We start from the raw sequence: 22,593 nt of genomic DNA, 5'->3' as shown, positions 1-22,593 counted from the left end.
TTCTATTTTTCCTCTCCTCTGAAAGATCCCATATTTCCCCTGCCTTGTATTCTCTAAGCCAGTTTCTCTCAACCCTTAGCAACTTTAATAATAATAATAATAATAATAATAATAATAATAATAATAATAATAATAATTTATTGGATTTGTATGCCGCCCCTCTCCGTAGACTCGGGGCGGCTAACAACAATAATAAAAACAACATGTACAATCCAATAATAAAAAACAACTAAAACCCCTATTATAAAACCAAACATACACACAAACATACCATGCATAACTTGTAATGGCCTAGGGAGAAAGGCTATCTCAACTCCCCCATGCCTGGCGGTATAAATGAGTCTTGAGTAGTTTACGAAAGACAGGGAGGGTGGGGGCAGTTCTAATCTCCGGTGGGAGTTGGTTCCAGAGAGCTGGGGCCGCCACAGAGAAAGCTCTTCCTCTGGGGCCCGCCAAACGACATTGTTTAGTCGATGGGACCCGGAGAAGGCCAACTCTGTGGGACCTTATCAGTCGCTGGGATTGGTGCGGTAGCAGGCGGTTCTGGAGGTAATCTGGTCCAATGCCATGTAGGGCTTTAAAGGTCATGACCAACACTTTGAATTGTGACCGGAAACTGATCGGCAGCCAATGCAAGCCACGGAGTGTTGAAGAAACATGGGCGAATGTATGTATGTAATAATGTATGGACTTCAACTCCCAGAATTCCCCAGCTAGCATCAGCTTGAGAAATACTGTACTAAGCACATCACAACCCAAACATCCAAGATGGAATTAGAACAAGACTGAAAGAACCGGTTTCAGTGGTTTAGTAAGATGCAATTTCAAGGCAGCTTTGTCAGGACCCGGCTGTGCAGTTCTCCCTGGATTTTTTCCCCCTTTAACCCGCAGAAATAAAACAAAAAGGCCGATGTTGTTTTTAACTTAAATCTATTTCATATGAAAATAACAACAAAACATCTTACAAGAACAACTCCTTCAAATTGGGGTTGGGGGGGAAAACACTTTAAAGGGGCTTTCAAGAATTACTTAGAGGTGGAATCTAGATAATACTGTTTACATTTTTATAACATTCACAATGACTGCATAGAATGCATGGTCTTTTTTTTAAAAAAAAAAAATTGGTCAGGTAATGTTACACAAAGGAAAAATGTGGGGTGTGCACCCCTTTCAATAGAGCCAACTCCTAGTGCACTCTCAAGGCAGATTCTGCCAGGACCAATGTCAGCTTTGAAAATGCTACAGGATCAGAGCAGGTGAAGAAGTTTCAGAGACTTAAAGAGGGAGGAGGGATTTGCAGAGGCCAGATACTGGCAACAGAGCCAGTCCTCCAGCTGGACGCTGTGCTGCGCATCCACTGCCCTCTCGGCAAACTTCATCATTAACAAAGCCCGTTTCATGTCAACCCAGTTCTGAAGGGCTCCATGAAGGGCTTCCTTGTGCTTTAGTGGCTGATCTGCTATGTCTTTCCGAGGACCCCAAAGCAGGCACTGAAGGATCCGCTTTGCTTCTGTGATGTGGATACGTCTGACCGGGTCCGCTTCCAGGAGCAAATGTGCAAGCTTCTGGAGCCCACTGGAATAAATGGAAAGGTTAGGAAGGGCAGGGAGGTCGCCCTGGTTGTACCCTTGTTCTCTGAGACGGGTCTGGACTTCAAATGGGTTCGGCTGGTGCAGAAGCTCATAGATGAGAATGCCGGTTTGGAATTCGTCAAACTTTTTGAACTGGGAGGCGGATACAATCTCCGGAGCTAACCGGGCCTGGTTCTTTTTCGCTTTGGATTCGCCGGTGCCTGGCTTTTGCATGGCTTTCAAAAAATTGGTGATGAGGAGCCTTGGCAGATGCTTGTCGTTTTTGGTCCTGCCACAGCCTTTGAAAGGTCTGCAGTGCACCAGCAGCAGGTTTTCTAGGCAGAGGTCTCTGTGGATGACGTTGTGCTCCTTAAGGTGCTCCAACCCGTTGCAAAGCTGTAGCAGCAGGAAACACACTCTCCTCTCATACTGGTCCGGCTCATCTTTATGGGAAGTTTCAGCGACTCTCACAAAGTCAGCCGCAGTCTGGTGTGGCACTTCGCGGGTAATGACCACCACACATTCTTGCTCATTGGCAGCGTGGGAAGGACACTGGCTGTCCACGGAAGCCGTCTTCACCATGCTGGAGGGCACAGTGGCTACAAAATGCCCACAGTCCTGCTGGATATTGAAGTGAACGGGGATAGAAGGGCTAATACAGGATGCTGCAGCTTTAATGTCTTGGTATGTGCATATCTAAGAGGAAAAAAGTACAAGCAAAGATTGAAAATGTCACTAACATCTGGAAACTGATTAGTAAACAAAGAAATGGCTTCAGAGGCAAAGATATTCCCTAAAGCAATTAGCAAGCAAACAGATATACATGCAGCTGAATGGAAAACAGCTGAGTCATGAAAGAGGTATCTAGAGAAGTTTTGAACTAAAGAGCAATTTCAGATAGTTTAGCCTATGGTTCCCAGGTATGTTTTAGATTTTGTATCAGTGGGTTGGGACCCTTTTGGGGATCGAATGACTGTTTCACGGGGGGTCACCTAAGACCGTGGGAAAAGACAAATTTCCCATGGTGTAAGAACTAAAGCTTCTATTCTGGCAGCTTGGAACATATTACAATCTGACCAATCAGGAGTTCACAGTGCGGGTGCCCCTCTGACCTTCCTGCCAATCAGCTTGAAGCTCTGTTGGAAGAATTGGCACTAGACTTATTGTTGGGGGTCACCACAACAGGATAAACTGTATTAAGGAGTCACGGCATTAGAAAGGTTGAGAACCACTGTATTTGTACCATGGTTACTGAGTCTGATATAAATTGAATTCCAAATACCTTTACAGCATGAGCAGCCAATCACTGCTAGGACAGGGAGTTACGATTGAGCCGAAGGTGAGGAAGGGTCAGAACTGGAGGGACCCTCCTAGTTTTCATATTACTTGACCTCTACTGAGTAATTTAGATGTGAATCCACTGGTACTGGCTTACTCCTTAGGTTTTTCTCATCCCCATTCCCTTTCTGTAAATCTAATCTAAATGGAGACAACCTGTCTCTAGGCTATTCCAACCCCCCCCCCCCCCTTATGATACTATGTTAAGCACTGGTTCCCAACACCTGGGACCAGCACTGGGCTGCAGCATGCCAGAAACTGAGTTGCACAAAAAGGCAAAGCCTCATCCGTGGGATGCAGACCGCACCCAAAACTATACCCCCCCCCCCCCCATCCATGGAAAAACCTATCTCCATAGAACCGGTCCCTGGTGGCCAAAAGGTTGGAGGCCAGTGTTCTAAAGAACAGTCGTCTGTAATAATGATGGTATCTGGCTAAAAACTGGGAGCCTGTGAGTTTTAGTCCTGCCTTGGGCTCAAAGTCAGCTTGTGACCTTGGGCCAATCATGTCCTCTTGTCCATAGGCAGACCACTTCTGAAAAACCTTGCCAGGAAAACAGCAGGAACTTGTTTTAGTCAGTTTCCAAGAATCTGACACAACTGAACAGGGGAAAAAAGTGTAATTCACATTCACATGGTTGAATAAGAGAGGCACCTGGGAAAATTATTTATCTCAGTGACTAAGTCCTGAAACGTGCCAATCAATCAAATATTTAAGCAGCGAATAACTAGATTTTCCCACACACTAACTTGGTTCTTAGTTTTCTGGACTCAGCCTTATGAAGCTACAGTGCTGGTCTGAGACAATGAAGACACATTCTGTAACAGAGGCATACACACGTGTGGTCTGCAATGAACACCACACAAAAAGGCATATTTCCTCTCCTAGCAATCACACACTCTATTTTAAACACCCATTGTGAATACAAGCCATCCGATTGCTTGACTGACAGGAGAGCCAAGCCCTTGCCTTTTGTGAAACTGGCACCCATGCAGACAACACTTCGTGCTCGGCATTGAAAATTAAGGCCACAATCCACAAAAGGCAAAAGAGATCAACGGAACTGAAGCAATGCAGGTTCTTGACTTTCTTTATAAAGTGACTAAAACCATCTACAGTCTCTTTAGATTGAAAAGATATAACCGTGTGTGGAACTAAGATCAAGAAGCGACAATGAAAATTATGTGAGTGAAATAATTTGAAAATATCCTCTTTGTTTTTAAAGTTCATTTTTACTTAAGGGTGTTAAATTATGCCAGGGCATCCTTTAAAAACTTACAAAACCAACAGCCAGAAGGAAGGTGGCAACTGCCCCAGGCTTTCTGGTGAGCACCGGAAGGTTCTGGAAGTCCTGCCCTACATGGCCGAATGAAGGATGACTCATTTGCATCCATGGAGGATTCTCATGAATCACAGGAATTTAGGGCCTCATGACGTTCTTGGCACCAGTTCATGCTCAAATGATGTTAGGAGGGTCAAGACTTGCTTCCTCATTGTTCTACTCTCCTGGCACTACAAGGGATGCCAGGGCAACAATCCCAGCTACACACACCCTCTTGGCCTGACACCAGACTCTGCACTTTCCTGTTAAAAGGAGGAGAATGTTAGTGCCGAGCACACTGGCATAGGTCCAGAAATTCTCCTTTTTTGATGATAGTATATGAGAGGGTTTTTTTCTCACTTCAAATTTCTATTTGTTCTAACTTGGCATTTTGGAATTAATTATTCCCTGTACTTCTGTTTTTATTGAAGCTCACTTTTTAATCCACATTGGTTTCTCAATGGGCTTGATCCTGCTAGCTGCTATTTGCTCCTGAACTTTGCCAATGGAAAGGAATTGTTGAATAGAGAAAATAATAGAATTTTTATTGGACAAGTGAGATTGGACACACAAAGGATTTGTCTTTAGTGCATATGCTCTCAGTGTGCATAAAAGAAAAGATAAGTTTGTCAAGAATCATAAGGTACAATACTTAATCATAGTCCTGGTACAAACAAACAAGCAATCCAATCATATTAGGAAGCAGTGATGGGAACAATGAGAAGATCTAGGTAAAATCTCCAAAAAGACCTCAAACAGAAGCCCAAAGTATTTTGATCAGAATAAAAAAATAAAAAAAGTTGATGGTATATTTGTTTTATCCTAGGTTCCAGAAACCTTAAAAAAAAAAAAGTTCCAGGCCATTTATTTCAGGAATTTTGAAGGAGACCAACTAATTCCACCATTTAAATCAGACTAGTGACAATTATTTGACTAATTACACAGGCAAAGCAAAAGAAACCGATGATATTCTCAAGGTCTCAGGATCTGCTTCTATTTCACCTCGAGCAAAGCCACTCAACAATGACTTTAGGAGACACATTTTTAGAGCTAGTAAAATTCTCCAGGCTAGTGACAAATATCTTTTCCTAGCAACAAGAGACCAGCTAAAAGCCTTTGCAGCTGATGAGAATTTCCACCTAAGTAATCATATGGAACTTTTTAAAAAATCATCATGCAAACCTCGAGATAACAGAACAACAGACTTGAGAGGGACCTTGGAGGTCTTTTCATCTAACCCACTCACTGCTCAGTCAGAAGACCCTATATCATTCTGGACACAAGGCTACCTAATCTTTTCTTAAAAGCCTCCAGTAATGGAGCCACCCACAACTTCTGAAGGCAGACCGCTCCATTGGTTAATTGTTCTCACTGTTCAGAAATGTCTCCTTAGTTCTAGGTTTACCTGCTCTCTGGCACCTGCTCTCTGGATCTTTGCATTGCTTCTGGAGAGTTGTCTCCTCCTCTAGTTATTTGAAGTGCCACAAAGACAAAAAGGACTTTGCAGGATGGGCTTCTTGGCTCTGACTTTAGCTGAATGAACTCTTGGCGTGATACATTTCCTGGAAGGGGGGGTTATACCAGGCATGTTTCTTAACCCCCTACATTACAAAATGATATTCTTCAACTACTTACTTTCACTGCGTAAGTGCTCAAAGGATCCTTGGCACATGTTGCACAGAAATACACCGCATCTCCCGCATTACAGCATGGTGTGTTGCATGTAAGTTTGAAGAAAGGCCAGTAGTTCTCACTGAAACGCAGCTCGCTTTTTTGATCGTGCATAAAATACTCTTCACATTTGGAGACCAGGCGGCGCAAGGATTCCGCATAGAGTCCTCCTAACTTGGTATACACTCCTTCTTTGCTGTTGATGTTGCCGAAGAGGTTATGAAGGCCAGAACCTGAGGAGACCTGGGTGGAGATACTGTGCTGTGACAAGGAACGAGACGGAAGGTTTCTATCCTGAAAGCCACAAAGGCTGCTGTTCTTAGCAGAACCTGGGAACGGAGAAGTTGTGGACCCCACGAAGTTTTTTCCCAGAGACTCAGAGGAGGAAACTGTATGAGGGTTGATTCCCAAGTTAGAGCAAACGAGAGATTTTTCTTGGATGCAGACGTTACTTTCTGACTGGCTGGAGTTCAGCTTGAAGCTCGGGAAGACGGCTGCTTTAGACGGAGAGGATGAGCCCCAGTAAAACCCATCAGGTGATGAAAGAGCTCTGCTGACAGTCTTCTTCTGGGGCAGAGGGGGTGGCTCCACAGTTTTGCACGGTGCCGTGCTTTCAGTCAAGCATGCAGAAAAGTGAACGGAAGGCAAGGCAGGTTTCTCGGTATGGATGGAGGGAAGAACACTCATTTTGCACAATTCTCCTAAAACGTATAGAGACAAGTAAGATAATTATCAACCAGAAAATCTTGGCAGCGTAGATAAAGACAATTATATCAAGAGGGTAAAGTTCAAAGTACATTTCCAACGAATTATGTAGTGGAAACTAAGTATAACATATGTATATTCATATGGGCGTACTAATCTAAGAGTACAGTGATCCCCCGATCATTGCGAGGGTTCCGTTCCAGGACCCCTAGCAATGATCGGGTTTTAGCGAAGTAGCGCTGCGGAAGTAAAAACACCATCTGCGCATGCGCAGATGGTGTTTTTACTTCCGCAGCGCTAGCGAGGAGCCGAAGATTGGGGGCCGCGCGGCTGTTTTAAAACGTCGCCGCCGGCATGGGGGGCTTGCCAGCACCCCCCGGACCCCCAACCCGGGTTTGGGGGGCTGCTAGGAAGCCCCCCATGCCGGCGGCGACGTTTTAAAACAGCCGCGCGGCTTGCCAACTGAGTCCCGAAGACAAACGTCAAAGGCGAACTTCCGCGTTTGTCTTCGGGACGCATTGGGAAGCCGCGCGGCTGTTTTAAAACGTCGCCGCCGGCATGGGGGGGCTTGCCAGCACCCCCCGGACCCCTAACCCGGCGAACGAATGGCGGGTGGCCGGGCGAAGGGCGGGCTCGCTGCTCGCCCGGCCACCCGGGTTCGTTTGGCTTCGGGACATGCCGGCGGCGACGTTTTAAAACAGCCGCGCGGTTTACCAACTGAGTCCCGAAGTCAAAGGCGAACTTCGGGACTCAGTTGGTAAACCGCGCGGCTGTTTTAAAACGTCACCGCCGGCATGTCCCGAAGCCAAACGAACCCGGGTGGCCGGGGCGAGCAGCGATGCGAACGGCGGGTGGCCGGGCAAAGGGCGGGCGAGTGGCGAACGGCGGGCGAGCCGGGCGAACGGCGGGTGGCCGGGCGAAGGGCGGGCGAGCGGCGAACGGCGGGTGGCCGGGCGAACGGCGGGCGAGCGGGTGCTGGGGGGGGCTTCGCCCTCCCGCCAGCAAGAGGGGGAAGACCCAGGGAAGCCGCCCAGCAGCTGATCTGTCCGGCGCCATCTACGCATGCGTGCCCATAGAAAAAAAGGGTGCGCATGCGCAGATGGTGTTTTTACTTCCGGGTTCAAAAATCGCCATATAGCCGTTTCGCAATGATCGGGAGCGCAATACCCGGGGGATCACTGTATAATAAACTGACATATATGGGAAATGAACCACTAAGCAAAATAAGGAAACACTACTGAAAGGTAGAAGTCAATGCCACACAATGTTTTGAAGATCAATGACATTTTGTCATATAGGTGAGCACTGACTGCCAGGTAAATGTTTAAGCAGACAGTCAGCCATATGACAATTTGGTAAAAAGCATGCCTGCTCAGCATTACCTACTGAAAAACCAAAGTTGGATGACGCATGGCATTTAAAAAAAACAATATATGCTTTCCACACTAAGTTTCTGGAATTAAGAACATTTTCTTTCTCACATTAAATTCACAGGTTAGGAATATGCTTGCTTTTCCTAGTTTCACATTATGCATTGATTTGCAAGTATCATACAGAAAATCAGGTAGTTATATAGCAAGCTATCTTTAACTGTTTGGGAAAACTGTGTGGGAATGGCTAATTACAATTATATCCAGAGTCACTTAATTGTGAGATGGACAGCTGTATAAATTTATTTTATTTATTTATTTATTTTATTTATTTATTTATTTATCTATTTATCTATTTATTGGATTTGTATGCCGCCCCTCTCCGTAGACCCGGGGCGGCTAACAACAATGATAAAAACAGCATGTAACAATCCAATAATAAAACAACTAAAAACCCTTATTTTAAAACCAAACATACACACAAACATACTATGCATAACTTTAACTCCCCCATGCCTGGCGGTATAAGTGAGTCTTGAGTAGTTTACGAAAGGCAGGGAGGGTGGGGGCAGTTCTAATCTCCGGGGGGAGTTGGTTCCAGAGGGCTGGGGCCGCCACAGAAAAGGCTCTTCCCCTGGGGCCGCCAAACGACATTGTTTAGTCGATGGGACCCGGAGAAGGCCAACTCTGTGGAACCTTATTGGTTGCTGGGATTCGTGCGGTAGCAGGCGTTTCCGGAGGTAATCTGGTCCAATGCCATGTAGGGCTTTAAAGGTCATGACCAATACTTTGAATTGTGACTGGAAACTGATCGGCAGCCAATGCAAGCCAAATGAATGAATTTCTAATGATGACAATCAATTCTGTAGTGTGCTCTACCACCTAATTAGGCAATTACTAAGTTGGGGAAAATGTATTTTTATTTTATGACTTTTATGCTATGTCACTATGCTAGTGGGTCTTCAGAAGCTTCTCATAAATTCCTCAATTAAAAAATAAGGCTGGATAATTTTTTTTTATTAAAGGACACCTTGCTTGCCTATCAATACTCTTCCTCCCTGCAGCACATTCTCAATTTGCAAAGGGCAAGAAACAAATGGAAAAATCCATTACTGGCACTTTACATAAGCACCCTAGAAAAGGTTTTTGCACCTCATAGCGATATATACCAAAAATATGGAAAACAGAATTTACATTTAGCTGAGGAAGAAATAACATCTATAGTTTTTCAGGGGGCTGATGATGCCTTCCTTTCGAACAGTGACCCTCTTGATGTAGGGTTGGCTCCTAATCCTGCAGGTCTTTAGAAAGGTAGGTAAGATCTGGGCCTTTTCCTAGATTCTTAGATCAAATGAGCAGAATTCCCAGTTGGTGAATTATAATATATTTTACATTCCGATTGCCAGTTAATTGTTTTAGCCTGTAGTAGTAATAGCGATGCCGAGGCTCAATGGCTAAAGACGCTGAGCTTGTTGATCAGAAAGATCAGCAGTTCAGTGGCTCGAATCCCTAGCGCCGGGGAATAGAATGAGCTCCTGTTACTTGTCCCAGCTTCTACCAGCCTAGCAGTTCGAAAGCATGTAAAAATGCAGGTAGAAAAATAAGGACCAATTTTGATGGGAAGGTAACAGCATTCCGTGTGCCTTTGGCATTTAGTTATTCTGGCCACATGACCACAGAGACATCTTTGGACAGTGCTGGCTCTTTGGCTTTGAAACGGAAATGAAATGGCATCGGACCAGAATATCTCCGGGACCGCCTTCTGCCGCACGAATCCCAGTGACCGATTAGGTCCCACAGAGTTGGCCTTCTCTGGGTCCCGTCGACCAAACAATGTCGTTTGGCGGGTCCCAGGGGAAGAGCCTTCTCTGTGGTGGCCCCGACCCTCTGGAAACAGCTCCCCCCTGAGATTAGAACAGCCCCCACCCTCTTTGCCTTTCGCAAACTCCTTAAGACCCACCTGTCGTCAGGCATGGGGGAACTGAAATATCTTCCCCAGGCCTATACTGTTTATGTATGGTATGTTGTGTGAATGTTTTTTTAAATTATGGGTTTTTAGCTTTCTAGTTATTGAATTTGTATTTCACACTGTTTTTCTGTTGCTGTTGTGAGCCGTCCCGAGTCTGTGGAGAGGTGTGGCATACGCATTAAATAAATAAATAAATAAACAAACAAATAAACAAATAAATGAACACTGCCCCCTAGAGTCGTGAATGACTAGCACATATATGCGAGGGGAACCTTTACCTTTACCTTAGTGATATTAATTTCCTTCTACATTTTTTCTAAACGATTTTGTGGCCTAGAATTTTGCTGTTTGAGTTGGGCGATCAGGTAAATGTTTCGAATAAATAAATAAATAAATGAATAAGCTGTATTATTACTTCACTACTGACCGGTGTTCTTGCATCCCTGTAATACCTCCCTGACTCGTGAATCAACAAGCTTTATAAATGACCATAAGCATATAGTCTTCCCCAAAAATGGCTCTCAAGTGGCAGGCTGATTTTATAGGACAAGTTTGTTTTTGGGTCAACTGAAGAAATGCAAAGTACAAAACATTTCATCCGCCGAATATGTTTCTTACATAATCATACACAAGATTTAAGTACCTCCACTGCCGAGTGGATTTGTATCCAAATTCAAGCTGGCTGTTGATCCCCTGAGGTTCTCAGTAGAATCACTGTTGAGCTGCTCCAGTTCACCATTTTTTGTTGTTTGTAGATGACGCCTAGAAATATTGGAGGGGGGGGGGATATGCCATAAAATATGGTGAACATACTATATGCAATAGATAAGTTGCTTTTGAAGAATTATAGTAGGTCTGTTTGAGAGCCCCTCGATTTTGCTAGATTTGCTCCCATTTGTATCTGTCTATTTCTCTTGTCCCTATTTTGTTCACGATGTAGTACATACAAACAAAGTGGCTACTTACAAAAAGACATAAAAAGAAACAGACAGATAAAGGTGTAGAGGTATATTTATAAACTTAAGAAAGTACAGTGATACCTCGTCTTACGAACTTAATTGGTTCCGGGATGAGGTTTGTAAAGTGAAACGTTTGTAAGATGAAACAACGTTTCCCATAGGAATCAATGGAAAAGCGAATCATGCATGCAAGCCCAAAACTCACCCCTTTTGCCAGACGAAGCGCCCGTTTTTGTGCTGCTGGGATTCCTCTGAGGCTCCCCTCCATGGGAAACCCCACCTCCGGACTTCTGTGTTTTTGTGATACTGCAGGGGAATCCCAGTAGGGGAATCACAGCAGCGCAAAAACGGGCGCTTAACTGGCAATGGAAGTCCAGAGGTGGGGTTTCCCAGCAAGGGGAGCCTCAGCGAAATTGCAGCATCGCAAAAACACGGAAGTCCTCAAAACCCCACCTCCGGACTTCCATGTTTTTGTGATGCTGCAATTTTGCTGAGGCTCCCCTCGCTGAGAAACCCCACCTCCGGACTTCTGTTGCCAGCGAAGCACCCATTTTTGCGATGCTGGGATTCCCCTGCAGCATCACAAAAACACAGAAGTCCGGAGGTGGGGTTTCCCATGGAGGGGAGCCTCAGGGAATCCCAGCAGCGCAAAAACGGGCGCTTCGCTGGCAACAGAAGTCCGGAGGCGAGGCATCCCAGTCGCGGCAGCTTGGGTTTGTAAGGTGAAAATAGTTTGGAAGAAGAGGCAAAAAAATCTTAAACCCCGAGTTTGTATCTCGAAAAGTTTCTATGACGAGGGGTTTGTAAGACGAGGTATCACTGTACTAAATTTGTCAGTCTCTGGATAGATGACAGTTTAAGGGCTATCCTATCGAATTGAATTGATTAGATTTATAAGCCGTCTTTCTTCAATGGACTCAGGGTGGCCTACAAGGATAAAAACATACAATAAGTAAAACCCATGAATTTAAAACATCCACTCGTCAATCATTCATTAAAAAACCTTTGTCATAATAAAACATTAATCATAAAAACATTCATCTACTAACCGTTCATCAATTTGGGATGGAGCAGTGTGTTGTTTACTCAATGGCCCCAGGCTTGGTGGCAAAGCCGTGTTTTTAAGGCCTTTCGGAAGGCAAGGAGGGTGGGGGTGTTGCGCATCTCTGGAGGAAGTTGGTTCTAAGAAAATCGGAGCCCCCACAGAGAAGGCTCTTCCCCGGGGTCCCACCAGCTGACACTGTTTGATTGACGGGACTTGGGAGGAGGCCAAGCCTGTGAGATCTGATTGGTCGCTGGGATGTGACCAATCAGATCCCACAGGGGGATATATAACTCTGAGGAAGTTGGGTTTTTTTTCCTGTTCAAATTTCTCTGAATTTTGGAGATTGCCTGGGCAAATCCTTGCAGTTTTGGGGCAAGTTCCACCCTCCCAAAGTGGTTTGCCATTGCCTTCTTTTTAGAACTGAAAGAAAGTGACTGGCCCAAGTTCACTACCCACTTTATTTTTGGACAGGGCAGAGTGGAGTTGGGATGATACAATTAGTGGTGAATTCCTTCCTTCCCTCCCTTCTCAGAGAAAATATATATACCGTATTTTTCGCTCCATAAGACGCAGTTTTTTTCCTCCCAAAGTAGGATGAAAAATCAGCCCCGTCTTATGGAGCGAAGATGCAGGCAGGGAGGGGGGGGGAGGCGCTGGAGCAGAGGGGGGGCGGCGATATACAGTAGAACCTCGACATACGAATTTAATTGGTGCCGGAAGGAGGCTCGTGAGTCGAAAAGCTCGTATGTCGAAACATTGTTTCCCATAGGAAACAATGGAAAAGCGATTAATGCGTGCAAGCTGGATACTACAGTACTGGCAGCGAACTGGAGCAGCAGCTCCGCCTGCGTCCCGGGAAAGCGGCCGCCGGGACTGAGTGGATGGAAGGAGCCTGGCGGCGGGCGGGGCTTGGCGGCGGGCGGGACGTGCGAGGGAGCGAGCGATCCGGCGTGTCGGGCTGCCCGGGAAGGCGAGCGGTGCGCGGTAGGCGCGGGGACGGGGACAGGGGGGGGAATCGTCTGAACGCGGTTCCGAGTAGGGGGTTCGGGGTGTGTGTGCTGGAAAGCCCACCAGGCCGGCTGCGATCTTTTAAAACAGCCGCGCCGCTTCCCAGCTGACTCCTGAAGCCAAAAGCGAACTTCCGCGCTTCAGGAGCCAGCTGAGAAGCGGCGCGGCTGTTTTAAAAGATCACAGCCGGCCTGGGGGGCTTTCCAGCACCCCCCGAGCCCCCAACCCGGGTTCGGGGGGGTGCTGGGAAGCCCCCCAGGCCAGCTGCGATCTTTTAAAACAGCCGCGCCGCTTCTCAGCTGACTCCTGAAGCCAAAAGCCAAAGGTGAACTTCCGCGCTTCAGGAGTCAGCTGAGAAGCGGCGCAGCTGTTTTAAAAGATCACAGCCGGCCTGGGGGGCTTCCCAGCACCCCCCCGAACCTCTAAAATCTAGGTGCGTCTTATCAGCAGGTGTGTCTTATAGAGCAAAAAATACGGTAATTCATTTCCCCCCAAGGTACAGGAGTAGAACTTGTGTTTCCTCAGTCCAAACATCTTGACTGTGTATTAAACACAGTCATCCCCAGCTATTCATAAAGTCTCATTCAACAGGAAATATTGCTCCTAGGTCATCTCCTAAAACTCTTGCCATTCTAATTCTCCTCTGTAAACCTTTGGGAATCTACTCAATTGCAGAAAGGGTCTTGTCCACTAAGAATAAAATACTGTCAGCGTTCCAAATAACATCAGAGAAATAAACCAGAGTCCAAACCTTGGCTTTCTTCCAAGTTCCAATTTATTAACAGCCACGTTGGTCACAAACTATAGTCAACCTGATACTAACTTTTCCTACAGTTCTCCATCTAGGTTAAGGTTCATCCTTCGCCCGCACACCCACAGGTTCATCACATGGACCACTCTGGTTCTCTCAACGTCCACAATCCTCCTCTGTACTTCGAGCTGGCGTTGAACAAAGGATGACCTTGAATCTTTGGAAAGCATTTGCTGTGGCTAGTATTTTTCCCTCTCATGCAACCCTATTTGGACCGGGAGTCACTGCTCACAGTCACTCATGCCCTCATCACCTCGACATGAGGCTACCTTTGAAAAGTGTTCGGAAACTTCAGATCGTGTAGAATGCAGCTGCGAGAGCAATCATGGGCTTTCCCAAATATGCTGATGTTACACCAACACTCCGCAGTCTGCATTGGTTGCCGATCAGTTTCCGGTCACAATTCAAAGTGTTGGTTATGACCTATAAAGCCCTTCATGGCACCAGACCAGATTACCTCAGGGACCGCCTTCTGCTGCACGAATCCCAGCGACCAGTTAGGTCCCACAGAGTGGGCCTTCTCCGGGTCCCGTCAACCAAACAATGTCGCTTGGCGGGACCCAGGGGAAGAGCCTTCTCTGTGGTGGCCCCGGCCCTCTGGAACCAACTCCCCCCAGAGATTAGAATTGCCCCCACCCTCCTTGCCTTTCGTAAGCTGCTTAAAACCCACCTTTGCCGCCAGGCATGGGGGAATTGAGATACACTTTCCCCCTAGGCCTTTACAATTTTATGCATGGTATGTCTGTATGTATGATTGGTTTTTATATAATGGGTTTTTAACTGTTTTTAGTATTGGATTATTGTCATACACTGTTTTATTACTGTTGTTAACCGCCCTGAGTCTGCGGAGAGGGGCGGCATACAAATCCAATAAATAAATAAATAAACCACTCCTTCCCAATTCCCACCTACTTGTGGCAGGTCAAAGTCTCAAACGATGGCTTGGACTGACAGTGCAGTGTTGGTGTGGGAAGGCCGGGGAGCCCTGGAAATCGGAAGAACAGTTCCCTGCTGTGCATGCGTGAACTAGGAAGCTGACCTTCCATTTTCTGATATGTGCATGTATGCATGAAGATCAGCTGGCCGGTGCCAGAACCCAGAAAAGCAACTGGCGACCGCTGGCTTGTCCAGAGAGATGGTTCTGCACGCATGCCATAGACTTGGCATCACTGCTTTAGTGTAAATAAGGAATCATTTGTTCCTTCTTAGAAGTCAACCCTCCTTAGAGATTTACAAACAGGACAGCATATTAAAGGGCTTTCAAGATGTTATAACAAAACTTTTTATAGAAATGTTTTTAAAATTCTTCCGTTAAAGAGCAATAAAGCTCAATGGGTAAGCATGTAGTCAATTCCTCTTGAATAGCATGTGGATTCAAAGTCTGTCTTTGCAAGCCATGGCTATAACATAAACAAGCATGAAAACATGGCTTGAAGTAGAACTCTTGAAATAAAAATAAACATAGTTTGTTGCTTGAAATTGATTCAGACATTTCAAACATAAGCTAAGACTCAAGAACTTCACAATTATTTATTTTTTTTAAAAAGGATTGGTTTATTAAATAATAATAATAATAATAATAATAATAATAATAATAATAATTTATTAGATTTGTATGCCGCCCCTCTCCGAGGACTCAGAGTGGTTCACAACAATAAAACATCATATACAAATCCAATGTTAAAACAGTCTTTAAAAAAACCCCATTAAAACAGTCATACAGTCCAAACACACCATCCATAAAGTCAAAGGCAGCTAAGGATATATCAATTGCTCCATGCCTGGCGACATAAATGAGTTTTGAAAAGTTTGCGAAGGGCAAGGAGGGTGGGGGCAGTCCTAATCTCTGAGGGGAGCTGATTCCAGAGGGCCGGGGCCGCCACAGAGAAAGCTCTTCCCCTGGGTCCCGCCAGACAGCATTGTTTCGTCGACAGGACCCGGAGAAGACCAACTCAGTGGGACTTAATCGGTCGCTGGGATTCATGCGGTAGCAGGTGGTCCCAGAGATATTCTGGTCCGATGCCATGTAGGGCTTTATAGGTCATAACCAACACTTTGAATTGTGACCGGAAACTGATCGGTAGCTAGTGCAGGCTGCGGAGTGATGACGAAACATGGGCATATCTGGGAATGCCCATGATAGCTCTCCCAGCCGCATTCTGCATATTGTTATGGTCCATTTGTCTCCGATGTTTTGTTATTAAAATATTTGATAAGTCTAGGCCTGTTAAGATTTTTATATTTTATGTTAAAAAACAAAGTCCATCACGGGCTTTAGTTATACAATAACTGGTTTATCTAAATCTTTTATATATGCCATAAACTTAAATCCCCGTCCATCTGATAACAAAACCCAACAGAACTAAACCAAATAGTTGGATGAATAGCAGAAACCGGCAGAGTCACTTATTTGGCACTCAACAATACCTTACTCTAGTGTTCGATAACTTTTTTGGCACCGAGAGCTGAAACGGAGCTTGCATGTGTGCATGCACTGGAAAACAGTGAGCATGCATGCGCCGGGAAGATGATCTTCCAGTTTCTGGCATGTGCATGCACATGGGCAAGCTGATCTTTGTGCACGAATGCACAACAGAAACCAGGAGATGAGTTGGCTAGTGCAGTGTTTCCCAACCTTGGCAACTTGAAGATATTTGGACTTCAACTCCCAGAATTCTCCAGCCAGCAAATGCTGGCTGGGAAATTCTGGGAGTTGAAGTCCAGATATCTTCAAATTGCCAAGGTTGGGAAACACTGGGCTAGTGCACATGTATATCCAATGGTATAAAATCTGAAGACCTGACTTCGGTTAAAAAAAAATCTGACAATTTTCATCAAAAGAATATCATTATTTAATGGCATCATTTCGGGACTGGAAATTCTTTTCATAAGCGAGCTAGCTGCCTTTGCAAAGCTCTTCAGCACTGATTGCAGGAAGTCACTGTGGAAGAGTTCTATTTGTTCCCATTGTGTTATGCTTTACTATAAAATGCATTTTCTGAATAGGAATAAAAGTGATGTATATACTGTAAAAGCACTGCTGCTTGGGGAACACAGCTGAGATATATTTTTGCCAACTTAGAAAATAACCTCCCGAGCTCTCAGTGGTGGGAAGTGAGAGGTCAGAAGACCACCTTTAGAGACATGGTGTTTGATCCTGTACTTCTTTAAAAAATGGACAGTGCTAACCAGCATGTTTGTTCGGTGCATGATTTTACTGGCTTGTTAAGTCAGTAAAAACATGCATTAAGGCTTGTTAAATTAAGTGAGAGATTATATATGATTGGATCAGAGGTGGGTTGTGGATCCTTTTGCTGCCGGTTTGCTCAGGGTTGCACCGGACGCGCATGCTCGCTCTGCACCCACAGCAGTCAAAAAATATCCACGGACCAGCACCGACAGAACCAGTTCTGTGACATCATCACCGTTTTACTAATTGTTCTAAAGAACCAGTTCGAACTGGTAGGAACCACCACGGAATTGGATATATACCCTGAGATGTACTCATATTTGAGGAAGAGGAGGTTCAATTTTGCTTGAAATAAACTGTTATGGAAAGTTTCTGGATGGTCTCCAACCTACCCCCCCCTTTTATTATTATTATTATTAAGGTTGTTGAGACAATAGTTAGGCTGCAACTTCAGACAGCGTGGGAGGCAGATTATCTGGGCCTTTTTTATTTTATTTTATTTGCTTTCAGGTTGGGGCACTGATAACATTTGCTGAGAACTATTAACTATTAATCCAGGATGGGGCGATGCAATCATCTTGGTTCTCCTAAATTTCCTACTAGTTGCTTGCATTACAATTGATGTTGTAACAACAATATCCTTCTGATTGTGGAGATTGGGATTGGGAGGTTGGGAGGCAGGCTGATAGGTGGTACCACTCTTTTCACTATGCCTAGTGAATTTGGTTCTCGTCAACTTGATAAGAAAGGAGGGAGGAAGTCAGCAGCCTCTGCTTTGTATAGGATGACCCAGGGCTGAGGCTCTTGCCTCCTCCTTTTTAATATCTGCATGAGGTTTGCCTAATGAGGTCATCCTTGCAAGGTCAGGTGTTATCAATCAGCTGAAGATTCCCATCTGTACATCTAGACCCTCTGTAGAACAAGGGGTGCTGTCAAAGTCTTATCCCAGTGCCTGGAGATTGTTGGGGAGGAACAGGCTTAATCTTGTCAAGATTGAATGATTGTGGTCCTTCTGGTGCTTTGGATTTTCCATGTTTAGTTTGGTCTGATTGTGGCTTATCGCCCCCAGGACAATAAAATGTTCTAGGATGATTGTTTTTCTAAGGACATTTCCACAAGTGCATGTGATCAACACTATAAAAGCTGTTTCTATAGTCAAGTAGGCACATATGGACTTTTTTGGTATTTTTGGTTCTTGATTGTCCAGTGTCCAACAGCGGCAATATTGCTTCTTCTTCTGTTGGTTGCTATATTTTTATAGATATTTCATCAATCACTGTAGCCTTGTGACTTGGTACTAATTGGAATTCTGATATAACTTTAGCACTAAAGATTATTTGTGAATGTGAATAGGGAAAACAGTATCTTTTAAGATAGCTTGCATTTAGCTACTTTTAGCTAAATTTAGCTCCTTTTTAATTTCAGCATATTCCATATTTGTTTGATCTTGAAATCAGATTCTGTCCACTGGCCTCTTTTTGCATATTAATTTAGTTCAGAGATCTTTCAAAAAGATCTCCCTTGTTTTTCCATCTCTGTTCTCATCTTCATTGCCTTTACAGAAGTCATTATGATGTTGCTTCTGGTCTCTTCTAACAGCTTTCAGAACTTCTTGGTTAACTTAAGTTCATTCTGAAAACTTTATTTAAACTCTAATTTTCTTATTGGCTTCTCTTCTCAGCAATTTCTACCAACTGTTCTGACATCCAGTTTTCTTTCTTCTGTTTCTTTATTTTTGGCAGTCTCCCTTTACATTCATCCTTAAATTTTCTTTGATTTCATTCCACAGTTCCTCTGGTTCCCATACTGCAGGAACTGTTTGGCTTTGTTCTTTTGACTCGAAACTTACATATAAGCAGTTTTTTATCTGTTCCACAGGGAGCTCGATTATATCTTTGCTGTTACAACCAAGCTCTTCCATTTTTTAAAAAAACCAAAAATATAGTCAAACAGATTCCTGGGAACTCCATCTGGTGATGTCTGCTGGTTGTCTGAAAATTGTATCAGCATTGAAAAAAATAATGGGAATTCCTAGATGATAAATTTTACAACTCGCTATTTTCAAGTTTAGTTTTCCAGTTTCCAGCCATAAGCAGCACATCTTATTTATTTTATTCATTTATTTAGTTTGTCAAACATGTACAAGATAGTAGGTATTGGTATAAACATAAACATTAGCAAACTAGGTATAGGTAAACTAGGCAATAGAATAGGCGTTGAATTGCTTACCTGAACGCCTCTTCTCGTACGGTGAGCGGGTACAGCAGTCACATGGGTTGCTCATGTCCAATCCGGTGGAACTGAGCCTAGTATTAAAAAAGCTTGCCGGATCCGCCCCTTCCCCAGAATTCGCGAATCCATAGACTAGGCTCAGTTGTGAAGCTCTGTAGTGTTCAACTCTCATTGTTAGAGGAAGAAAGATATAGAAAAAGGTAAAGAAGACACATACAAGGGCGGGAAGTGACTGCTGTACCCGCTCACCGTACGAGAAGAGGCGTTCAGGTAAGCAATTCAACGCCTATTCTCCGTACTGAAGGAGCGGGTCCAGCAGTCACATGGGACATACCCAATAGATGGTCCCTAGGGTGGGATTAGCTTGCTATCGTGTGAGATAACGGATTGGAGTACCCTTCTGCCGAAGGCAGCGTCCGCTGAAGCGTAAGAATCAATCTTGTAGTGCCTGATGAAGGAATTTGGTGAGGCCCAAGTGGCTGCTTTGCAGACCTCCTCCAACGGGGCTTGAGTCGCCCAAGCGGCTGAGGTGGCTGCGCTCCTGGTGGAATGCGCAGTGATGTTCCTTGGAACTGAGAGGGAGGCCGACTCATAGGCCTTAGATATAGTCCCTCTGATCCAACGGCCTATTACTGATGAAGACACTTTGGCCCCCATGACTCTGGGATGATAGGCTACAAAAAGTGCTTCTGACCTCCGAAAAGGTCCTGTGCGTTGGATATATATTCTCAGCGCTCTGGTGAGATCCAGGGTGTGCCATCTAATTGCCAATGGATGGTCTCGTTGGAGGCAGAAGGAAGGTAGGACAATATCCTGAGATCTGTGGAACATGGAACTGACCTTGGGTAAGAAGGTGGGGTCCAGTCGCAAGACTACCTTGTCCTGATGAAATTGACAAAGGTCCCGCCTGATCGAGAGAGCAGCCAGCTCCGAAATGCGCCGGGCAGAGGTAATAGCCACCAGAAGGCTACCTTAAAGGATAGGTACCTGAGGGACGCCGATTTTAGGGGTTCGTATGGTGCCTGCGTGAGGGAGTGGAGAACCCGTGGCAAATCCCAGGATGGATACCTGTGGACCTTGGAAGGTCTGAGGTTGGCTATGCCCTTAAGGAATTCCTGAACTTCAGGGAAGGATCGGAGAGGCTGTCTGCGGGGACCTCCTAGGACAGATGAAATGGCTGCCAGATGACGCCGGAGGGTGCTGGTGGAAAGTCCTTTATGGAAGCCTTGCATAAGGAAGGAAATAATTCTGTGAATAGGGATGCACAGAGGGGAGATACCTTCCTGTAGACACCACTGGTGAAACTTGGACCACGTGTGGTCGTAGATTCGATTGGTCGAGCCCCTCCTGGCCTTTAAAATGACCTCCACTGAATCTGGGTCATGACCACGCAGTTCTAAATCTCTCCTGATAACAGCCAGGCGGTGAGGTGGAACCACTCCGGGTCTGGATGGAAAGAGGCCCCCTGCCGCAGCATATCCCCCGAAACGGGGAGTCGCCAAGGGTCCTGGACGGACAGCTGTTGGAGATCCGCGAACCAGGGCCGGCGGGGCCAATGAGGGGCGATTAAGATTACTCTGGCCCTCTCGGTGAGGACCTTGTGAATCACGTCCGGGAGGATTGGAATCGGAGGAAATGCGTAGAGTAGGCCTGGAGGCCATGGACTCCGGAGGGCATTGATTGCTTCCGCTCCCGGGGATGGAAATCTGGCATAGAAGCGAGGGAGCTGGGTGTTCGCATTGGTCGCGAAGAGATCCAGGACTGGTAGGCCGAATCTGAGGGTGATTTGATGGAACAGGTCTTGATGGAGGTTCCACTCTCCTGGGTCTATCGTTGCTCGGGATAGCCAATCCGCCTGGACGTTGAGACTCCCGGAGATGTGATCGGCTAGGAGCGACTGGAGATGTTTTTCCGCCCAAAGGCCCAACTTGAGGGCCTCCCTCATGAGAGCCTTGGATCTCGTGCCCCCCTGTCTGCAGATATGGCTTTTTGTGGCAATGTTGTCGGTGAGAATGAGAACGTGCCGGTTGGGAATGCGAGGAGAGAAATGCTTCAGAGCCAGGGAGACGGCTCTTAACTCTAGCCAATTGATTGGCCTGGAAGCCTCCTCCGGGGACCACGTGCCCTGGGCTATCATCCCCTGGGCGTGGGCGCCCCATCCCGATAGACTGGCATCTGTGGTGATGACAAATTGATCCGGGCACCTGAACGGGGATCCTCTGTCCATGGCCGGAGACTTCCACCACTTGAAGGATCTGCGAACACTCAGTGGGATGACAATGCGTCGATTTGAGTTGCTGTGCCCTGATCTCTGAAAAGGCAACAGAAGCCACTGGAGTTCCCTAGCATGAAGGCGAGCCCAGGGAATGATGCCTATGCATGACACCATCTTCCCCAAAAGGGAAGATAGAGTAACTATGGATACTGAAGGATTAGATAAAATGTTAGAAATTAACTCCACTATACTGAGTTTTCTCTCGGGAGAGAGAAAAACCTGGGAGGATTTTGAATCAATAATGGATCCCAGGTGAGAAATGGAAGTGGAAGGTTGGAGGTGACTTTTATCAAAGTTGATGGAAAATCCATGGTCCTGAAGGACAGACATGGTGACAGCAAGGTCTGTTTTCACTCTCTCTAGGGAGTTCCCATGAATTAAAATATCATCAAGATAACATAAAATGTGAATGGGAGACGCCCGGATATAGGCCGCCAGGGACCCCAAGAGCTTTGTAAAGACCCGAGGGGCCGAGGAAAGGCCAAATGGCATCGCTCTATACTGGAAATGCCTGCCTTGAAAGGAAAAACGTAAAAATTTTCTGTGGCATTTGGCTATAGGGATGTGAAGGTAGGCCTCAGTGAGGTCTAAGGAGACCATGAAATCTCCTGAGTGAATGGCGGCCAAAATAGAAGACAGGGAGTGCATTTTAAACTTCCTATATTTGATGAATAGGTTTAGTTTCTTTAAATCCAAAATAGCTCTCCAACCTCCGGAGGACTTTGGAACCATAAATAGGATGGAGTAAAAACCTAGGCCCTTCTGACCGGCAGGGACCGGTTGAATGGCTCTGATGGACAAAAGATGAGAAATGGCCTCCTCCATACGGTTACAATCTGAGGATGACCTGGGAGAAGGGCAGGAAATAAAACGTTTAGGGGGAGGAGAAATAAATTCTAAAAGAAGGCCTGTTTGAACAGTGTCAATGACCCAAGGGTCCTTGGAGGTGAGACGCCAATTAGAGGCGAAATGAGCCAGGCGACCCCCTATGGGAATGGAGGCAAGATTACCATCTAGGTTTCTTTGAAGCCCTGTTAGAGGAAGCTCCCCTTTGGAAACGAAACCCTCTACCCCTGGAGTTCCTGCCTTGGGAACGAAAGCGGGGGGAATACTGACCTGAAGATCTCT

General features: G+C 45.6%; 1 protein-coding gene across 2 annotated transcripts in view; it reads right to left on the bottom strand.

Annotated features, from left to right (window-relative positions):
- Window positions 1–913: 913 nt before the first annotated feature.
- PRAG1 (PEAK1 related, kinase-activating pseudokinase 1) overlaps window positions 914–22,593 on the bottom strand; it is a 57,250-nt gene continuing 35,570 nt past the window's right edge. For both annotated transcript variants that reach the window (XM_070742171.1, XM_070742172.1), the window contains exons 5-7: window positions 10,589–10,707; window positions 5,866–6,602; window positions 914–2,267 (exon numbers count right to left, since the gene is read on the bottom strand). In XM_070742171.1, coding sequence (XP_070598272.1) covers window positions 1,248–2,267; window positions 5,866–6,602; window positions 10,589–10,707 — 1,876 coding nt within the window. In that variant the 3' untranslated portion in view covers window positions 914–1,247. The remainder of the gene's footprint in view (window positions 2,268–5,865; window positions 6,603–10,588; window positions 10,708–22,593) is intronic.

Source organism: Erythrolamprus reginae, chromosome 2 (assembly GCF_031021105.1).
Source record: "Erythrolamprus reginae isolate rEryReg1 chromosome 2, rEryReg1.hap1, whole genome shotgun sequence".
Classification (NCBI taxonomy): Eukaryota; Metazoa; Chordata; class Lepidosauria; order Squamata; family Dipsadidae; genus Erythrolamprus; species Erythrolamprus reginae.
The sequence above is the reverse complement of the archived record's forward strand: the minus strand, read 5'-3'. Positions and strand labels throughout refer to the sequence as shown.